At 32.1% G+C, this 8,158-nt stretch overlaps 1 protein-coding gene across 2 annotated transcripts; it reads left to right on the plus strand.

Annotated features, from left to right (window-relative positions):
- The first annotated feature begins 1,710 nt into the window (after positions 1-1,710).
- On the plus strand, positions 1,711-5,549 carry LOC111291431 (Protein kinase superfamily protein). Of its 2 annotated transcripts, none has more exons than XM_022883182.2 (5): positions 1,711-2,054; positions 2,370-3,739; positions 3,819-3,999; positions 4,237-4,690; positions 5,009-5,549. In XM_022883182.2, exons 1-5 carry the CDS (start codon positions 1,804-1,806, stop codon positions 5,345-5,347), a joined length of 2,595 nt encoding a protein of 864 aa, XP_022738917.2. In that variant the 5' UTR covers positions 1,711-1,803; the 3' UTR covers positions 5,348-5,549. The 2 variants fall into 2 exon arrangements, with proteins under 2 accessions (XP_022738917.2, XP_089624047.1); XM_089767921.1 differs by having other exon boundaries at positions 1,817-2,054; positions 2,314-3,739.
- The last annotated feature ends 2,609 nt before the right edge of the window (positions 5,550-8,158 follow it).

The following is an 8,158-nucleotide window of genomic DNA, read 5'->3' on the forward strand; positions in this document are numbered from 1 at the left end:
TGATCCATTAGAAAGTAAACTCAAAGAGCTTTCCAACCATATAAAATTCAAATATTAAAGCTTTGTGAATTAATACAGAAAAATAAAATAAATTGAATGTTGAAAAACTTTATTCTTGTAAAATAATTTCTTAAGTTAACCGATTTCTCGAAACCAATATTATCAAAATTGTATTGAGTCCAAAATAAATAAGATCACTTTAAAAACAACAATTGAAGTTTCATTTAAGCTCAAATAAATAATGTTTAAAGATAATTTTTATTTGAGAAATAAGAAAACATAAAAAAAGATTTGTTTAAACTTTAAAAATTATATTATTTATTTAATACCAAAATATAAAACTTAAAAACATATATTAAATAAATCATTTTTAAAATCTTGATCAATTTTATTTAGTTTAATATTTTATCATTTCAAAATAAAGATCAATTCAAGACTAACAGATTTTGACATAAATATATAATAAATAAAAATAAATATTTACTTATGTAATAAAAACAATAATAATGTATTTTAAACAAATACTTCGAATCCAAATTGAATTAATATATCATGTCCAAAATCATAATACCATATGTTTAATTATTATATGATAAATTATAATTAACAAAATGAATTAACAACAATTGTTATAATTTAATTGAATTAGATAAAAGAGTTATTGTATTTTTTCTTTCAAAAATTTTTATGTGGCATTATATTTGAAAAAATAGGTAATAAGTGATTTTTTTTTAAATTCATTTTGATAATTTTTTATGATAGAAAGTATATTCGAAATTAGTAACGGGTAAAAGATAATGATGAAAAAGATTTCAACAGATAAAATATCTTTAAATCAAAATATATGATAATTACTTCATAATACGAATTATATGACTTACCTCTACGATAATACGAGTTAGATGATTAATTATTTTTTATATTAGTTGTACTGAATAATTTTTTTTTTATCAAATAAAGAAGTTGGGAAGAAAAAAGAGAGGTAATAATTGAGGGATATTTTTCAAAGCGAATGACGTGAAATACAAGAAATTTGTGGAGGAGCATAAAAATGTTGGGCAAAACTAATTTCAGATAATAATTTAAAGGTCCCTCAAAACATAGGGTCCCCACAAGCCACAATCAAGACGACTTACCTTCTATTTCAACAGATGGTTACTTTTGCTGCTTAGTATAGCTTTTGATATGATCATCCAAAGCAAATGGGTGTTGTAAAACCTTCAATTTCAATTTTGATTGGGACTGCCAATTAAAGCTTTGAAACACAAAGCGAATTAGTAGTATACCAAATTTTCAGCCAATTCAAGAATCGATTTTATAAGACCTAATTCTCATCGATCCAAATACCAAAAAGTCAAAGAATCGATTTTAAGACGTAATCATTCCCTCTTCTCCCTGAAAACAAAATGCAATGTACCGATATGTACAGATCCATATGATGCACCTCCATGCTTGTCAAGCTGCGAAAATAGGAAGAAGTAAGAACTCTTTGAGTTACGTGTCAATGGGCGAAGCCTTTCTCTTGGTCACAGCTTCATCTGAAGACCACAAATGTTTCAACACGTGCCACATGTCCAATTCTATCTCGGCCGACCATTTTTTTATGCAAAATTTGTCAAAGTTTTAGCTCACCCACCTTATCTGTACACATGTTGTGAACTTAAATTTTTCTGCCCCACAACAAAAATCACTTTTCTTCTTCTTTAATTGTAGCATGCATGCAGTCGTATAAAAGATGGCCATTCCTTTTTGAGCAAGGTCTTGTTTCTTGAATGATATTTACACTTGCCACTGGAACTCTCCATGGCTAATTCTTGTTTCCGTTGCACTTGGGCCTTGTTTTTATTCGTTATGGTTAGGTTCTCGGGCTGCATTTCTGGCCAAATTGGTTTGGGTTCAAGACTGTTGGCTAGTGGTCAAGGACGGCCTTGGGTTTCGGATAATGGAACCTTTGCTTTCGGTTTCACTAGATCAGACACTCGTGATCGTTTTCTGCTTGGAATTTGGTTTGCTGAGCTTCCTGGAGATAGAACTGTAGTCTGGTCAGCTAATAGGTAAGTTCTGCTTTAGTTTATCTAATAAAACTTTGATTAAACAAACTGCATGGATATAGAATTGTGTGCATTTAATTTATGTTACCATGGCTTTGTTCTGGTTTATTTTGCTTTCAACTAAGTAGAGTCGTTTTGAATTTGAACTGTGCAATATGCTTGGAAGTTTTTGCTAAAGCTACTGGATGGTCACTGGTTTTTGACTTGAAAAAAAAATCACAAACCATTTCTCCATCTGTAGTCTTTACAAAAGCTCTCGCAGGTAATATGACAATGGTTTTAAACCGATACTTTTTCTCTCAATGATCATCTGAATAGAAACTCTCCCGTCACCGAAAATGCAACCGCGGAGCTGGACACAACTGGAAATCTCATACTTATGGATGGGGACGCCACCGTTTGGACGTCAAACACATCAGGAACCGGTGTCAAATTTGCAGTCATGTCAGAATCAGGCAATTTCATCCTTTATACAGCCAACAACCGCCCCGAATGGCAAAGTTTTGCACACCCATCTGATACACTTCTCCCTAACCAGGCCTTGACAGTTTCACTAGAATTAACATCATCAGAGTCACCTTCGCATGGGGGCTATTATGCTCTCAAAATGCTTCAACAGCCTACTTCACTAACCCTTGCCTTAACGTACAACTTGCCTGACTCATTTGATGCTTCTCCTGAAGGTTATACTAACTACTCCTATTGGGCTGCACCTGATATATCCAATGTTACTGGGGATGTTGTTGCAATATTAGATGAAGCAGGGAGCTTTGGAATAGTCTATGGCGAGTCATCAAATGGAGCAGTTTATGTGCATAGAAATGATGGAGATTACAACGGGTTATCTTCAGCTACAAATCAATCAAATTTACGATTGTCAGTCCTCCGGAGATTGATAATTGAGACTAATGGCAATTTACGTTTGTATAGATGGGATAATGATGTTAATGGATCGCGCCAATGGGTGCCTGAATGGGCGGCAGTGTCAAACCCTTGTGATATTGCTGGAATATGTGGTAATGGGATATGTAATTTGGACGGAAGCAAGACAAATGTTTCTTGTACATGCTTACCTGGTACATCTAAGGTAGGCGGTACCAGTGAAAGTTATTGCTCCCAGAATTCATCTTTGACCGGAAAATGTGATTCTAAGAACAGAAATCAGACTTCAGATTTTAAGATTGCTACAGTACAACAAACCAATTACTATTTCTCTTATTTTTCCGTGATAGCAAATTACAGTGATATTGCCACCATCTCAAACTGTGGGGATGCATGTTTATCAGATTGTGATTGTGTTGCATCTGTTTCTGGGTTAGATGACGAGAAGCCTTATTGCTGGATTCTGAAGAGCCTGGACTACGGCGGATTTGAGGATCCTGGCTCCACCCTGTTTGTGAAGGTCAGGTCGAATGTGTCATTGGAACCAGGTGGTCGTCCGCCAAGAGGGTCTGCTTCTTCGGAAGGTTCTGGTAGTGGTCGTGAGAAGATTTTGGTACTTCCTATTGTACTAAGCATGAGTGTCCTTATTGGGCTACTTTGTCTATTACTGTATTACAATGTTCATAGACAAAGATATCTAAAGAAATCTATTGAAAGTTCTTTGATTTTGGAGGGAGCTCCCCAGAATTTCAGCTACCGCGATTTGCAACTTCGCACCAGTAATTTTTCTCAGCTGCTTGGAACAGGTAAAACAGAGTATAGAAGAGCAGAGTTGCATTCATTAGATTGTTTTAGTTATAAAACAACTGTAATGATCTTTTGCAGGAGGATTTGGAAGTGTATACAAGGGAAGCCTTTCTAATGGAACATTGGTTGCTGTGAAGAAACTTGACCGTGTTTTGCCTCATGGCGAGAAGGAGTTTATAACTGAAGTAAATACAATTGGCTCCATGCATCACATGAACTTGGTTCGCCTGTGCGGGTACTGCTCTGAGGGTTCACACCGGTAAGGAATTACTTTCGTCTCCTATTCAATTTGTTACTCAAATAACTCCTTCAAATGTAGTTAGTCGTCACTGTTGCACTGTTACTGCTTAGGAATTACTGTTTCAATACAACCCACGACTAGGGATTTACTGGGATGCCTTTTTTCTTTTTTTTTGTTGAACATTCCCAAAATCTTATAATTGAGATGTAAATGAGCAGAATATTCACTTTTGTGTCTATCTGTTTTTGTTGGCAGTCTTCTGGTGTACGAGTTTATGAAAAATGGCTCCCTAGACAGGTGGATCTTTCCTTCCTATCAGTGCCGGGATACATTACTGGATTGGCCAACTCGCTTCAATATTGCTGTTGCAACTGCACAAGGAATTGCATATTTTCATGAGCAATGTAGAAATCGAATAATACACTGTGACATTAAGCCAGAAAATATACTGTTAGATGAGAACTTCTCCCCCAAACTATCAGATTTTGGACTTGCCAAGTTAATGGGAAGAGAGCACTCACATGTTGTCACTATGGTGAGAGGAACTAGAGGGTATTTGGCACCAGAATGGGTTAGCAATCGTCCCATAACTGTAAAGGCTGATGTCTACAGTTATGGAATGCTCCTTTTGGAGATTCTTGGCGGCCGAAGAAACCTTGACATGACTTTTGATGCTGAGGACTTCTTTTATCCTGGATGGGCGTTTAAGGTATCCAAAGAATTCCTGCTCAATCCAATACTTTTGGGTAACATGGCATATCAGGAAGAACGGAAAACAGGTCTATGAGAAAGTCCTTTTCAAGAGGCTATCTTATTGACCTGCTCCAAGATTAATAGGAAATAGGAACATACGTCTCAACAATAAAAATTAAAACTATAAAAAGAAATAGGAACTAGCAAATTTTACAGAAGAGCCTCTCCAACAATAAATTTGTGATCCTCCATACCATATTCACTCAATTATGAAATTAATTAGTTATCAGATCATCTTATCCTCACTAATCATATTTAGCAATGGTTTCTGCAGGAGATGGCAAATGGCACACCTATTAAAGTTGCAGATAGGAGACTAGGAGGTGCAGTAGATGAAGAAGAGCTGACGAGGGCATTGAAAGTTGCCTTTTGGTGCATTCAAGATGAGGTCTTCATGAGACCTTCAATGGGAGAAGTGGTGAAAATGCTAGAAGGATCAATGGATATCAACGCCCCACCAATGCCTCAGACAGTTTTGGAATTGGTTGAGGAAGGCTTGGAACAGGTATACAAGGCAATGAAAAGAGATTTCAATCAATTCAGCTTCTGTACTTTCACCACTCATCCATCATCTCAGGCGACCTACAGCCATTCCACAATGTCACCCAGATGATCTAGGTAAAACCAGAGCCAAATTTGGTGCGGATCATGTAATCACAGCCTTTGGATGCGTAAAGCAGCTGTGTAAACGTTGGTCAATGTTCTAGTTTTATTAATTACAATCACTAAATGATTGTCACCATTCTATTCATTGCTTCTTCCGTAGCAAGAAAGAAAACAGAAAAGGAAATTGATTGTTTCTGCGTAATTTTTTTCACAATTACGTCTATTATTTAAAATGGTAAATCTTATCACTGCAACAAAATTTGATAATTTGTGACGATTTTTTTAAGTGATGCATAATATTTCGTTACACAAAGTATGTTAAAGTGACAAATTATATATTGTTTTTATATTTTATACAACAATATATAAAATCGTCACATGATAATGTCACCAAAAACTTGTCATCAAATTTTGTCACCAAATATAGATGGTTGGAAATTTTGTTGTAACATTTTACATTTTAGGTTATGTTATAATTTTGTTATAAATTTAAAATTTTATTTGTGACATATTTTGTCTAATAAATTTTATGTAGTATTATTAATTTTTGTCATAAATTGAACATTTTAATTAATTATTATTGACGTTACAATTTTGTCATATAAATGTATGGTGTTATATGATAATAACATAAATGCTACAAACTTTTAAATGATTTTATGACATTATTTATCCGTTACTAATAAGTTTAAATTGATGTATAATTTATAAGTAACGATTTGACTTAGATTATATATTTATTTAAAAATCTTAGACTATATATATCTATTTAAGAATATAATTTTTATTTTTTATTAAGCACAAAACATTTAAGTATGTATACATATAAAAAAAATTTTAATTAAGGAAAATAAATTAACTATTACATATAATAAAAATTTTTAAAATACACATTTTGTTTAGAATTTTAAAAGGAATTTTAAATTTTAAAAAATTTTTAATTTAAAAATTTTGTTAAAAGAAAAATTTTTAATTAAAAAATGAAATTTAAATAGAAAGAATTTTAACACTTGAACCTTGATTATATTGTTTAATATAACTTTTATACAAGAAAGAATTTTAATGTTTTCCCCTAAACTACACCGTTTAATGTGGTGGAGGATTTTTTATTAGGTTTTTTCTCACTTCCTCTAAAACCTACACTAATAATTTCATGGGTTCCCCCTCTCCAAAACGGTTTCATCTTCTTTCGCTCTCCTATTCTTTCCTTTACTATCTTCTCTTTTGCGAAAACTCATGTTAACAATTTTCATCACTGTCCAAAAGTTGTATGAAGCAGATTTAGCTGACGTTTATCGATTACAAGCTAATGTTTGTGTTTGAAATTCACTTTCCATAAATTATTACATTGTTCATGTTAATCTTTGGTTCTCGTCTTTATTTTGAAAATAATATATTTGTTTATCTAGATTTTTATGTGAAATACGAAATGAGGGATAAAGGGTTTTTGGAGTTACTTTGGTTTGTTCGAAACTCTTAACAAGTTTTAAAAAAACTCGTCTTTTTTTTTTTTGCCATCAGTGATCTAAATCTCTAAAAGAAATTACTTTTCTCAATTAAAAATATAAAAAAGAGGAGTATATCAAATGAAAGATGTAAATGGATTAATATTTTATATTTAAAAGAGATATAGATAAAAATAAAGGATGTCATAATAATGGATAAAAACGTATTTTATTTTTACTTATTTTTATGTTTTTTTAGTGTTTATTTTAATGATTTTGGGTTTAAGATTAATATCACTAGTTTAACTCACTTCATTCAGTTGATGACAAATTCGGATAGTGAGTTTTAGATCCAAATATTAAGCTAAAACGTTAATGAGAATGTTAATGAGATTATGGATGCATGATAAAGGTTGGAACTTAGATATTATTGTTTAGTTTATTAATTGCTTTAATTTTGATGCAAATCCAATGATGAAAGGGGTTTGCTTTGTGATTGTTTCAACAAAATTTTCCAATAATATTCTTGAAGCTTAGTTAGCCAATTTAGCTTATTAGAATGGCCTATGTGATATATCATCTCTATTGCTTTATTTGTTTCTATGTTTATAGTTAAAAGGAGGAAAAGATTCAATAAAGTTTTTATAATGGTATAACCTTTTAATCTTTTTTGTCATTTGACATTCTTTATGTGCCTAAACTAGCAAAGGTAACCAAAAAAAAAGATCTTGTTTCATCTGAACATGGTTATAAGAGTTTTTGGTTCTAACTATCATTCAAAAATGCATCTACATTTCCCCCCAACTCTTTGGTGGAAAGTAGTTACTCTTTACTATTAATGTTAATCATTTGTAATTATTTTTGCTCAAATCATTATTGGTCAAACTAAAAGCCATATATTAAATAGCTAGAACTAAAAAGCAAAGTCCAAATTCATAAATTTGTTGAAAACAGATTCTAGGTATACTAAGGCCTTTCATTCCTAACAGAGCAATTTGATACAAAAGAAAATAAATAGTTATATCTATTGAGCAAACGTTAAGCTAAAACTTGACTATAGAGTTACCTTGACATAATTATATGAAATGTTAATGAGAATGGTGCATTAGATACCATTGTGACATGGATTAGTATTTTGTATAATCAGTCAAAATAGATGGTGTTATTTGTTGACTTATTTGTTATGAAATAATATAAATAGTTCCTAATTCTACTTTTGATTTGAAGTAGCCAAGAAGAAAAAATCTTTCTTTGGCTTTTTCATTTAAAGAATTATAAACAAAAATAAGTAAAAATTTTAGTACTGTTTTAGTTGCATTATTTTTTATTAGATGCTAACAAAATCCTTATGTGGTGCACTAGCCTTAGGTTTT

Source organism: Durio zibethinus, chromosome 11 (assembly GCF_047325235.1).
Source record: "Durio zibethinus cultivar Kanyao isolate XHJ-2024 chromosome 11, ASM4732523v1, whole genome shotgun sequence".
Lineage (NCBI taxonomy): Eukaryota > Viridiplantae > Streptophyta > Magnoliopsida > Malvales > Malvaceae > Durio > Durio zibethinus.

Bases quoted from the DNA above. Each gene is read 5' to 3' on its own strand.
- LOC111291431 (XM_022883182.2), top strand. From the start codon at position 1,804: ATGGCTAATTCTTGTTTCCGTTGCACTTGGGCCTTGTTTTTATTCGTT. The intron at 2,055-2,369 runs GTAAGTTCTGCT...TCATCTGAATAG, and splicing joins GTAGTCTGGTCAGCTAATAG to AAACTCTCCCGTCACCGAAA. The intron at 4,000-4,236 runs GTAAGGAATTAC...TTTTGTTGGCAG, and splicing joins TGCTCTGAGGGTTCACACCG to TCTTCTGGTGTACGAGTTTA.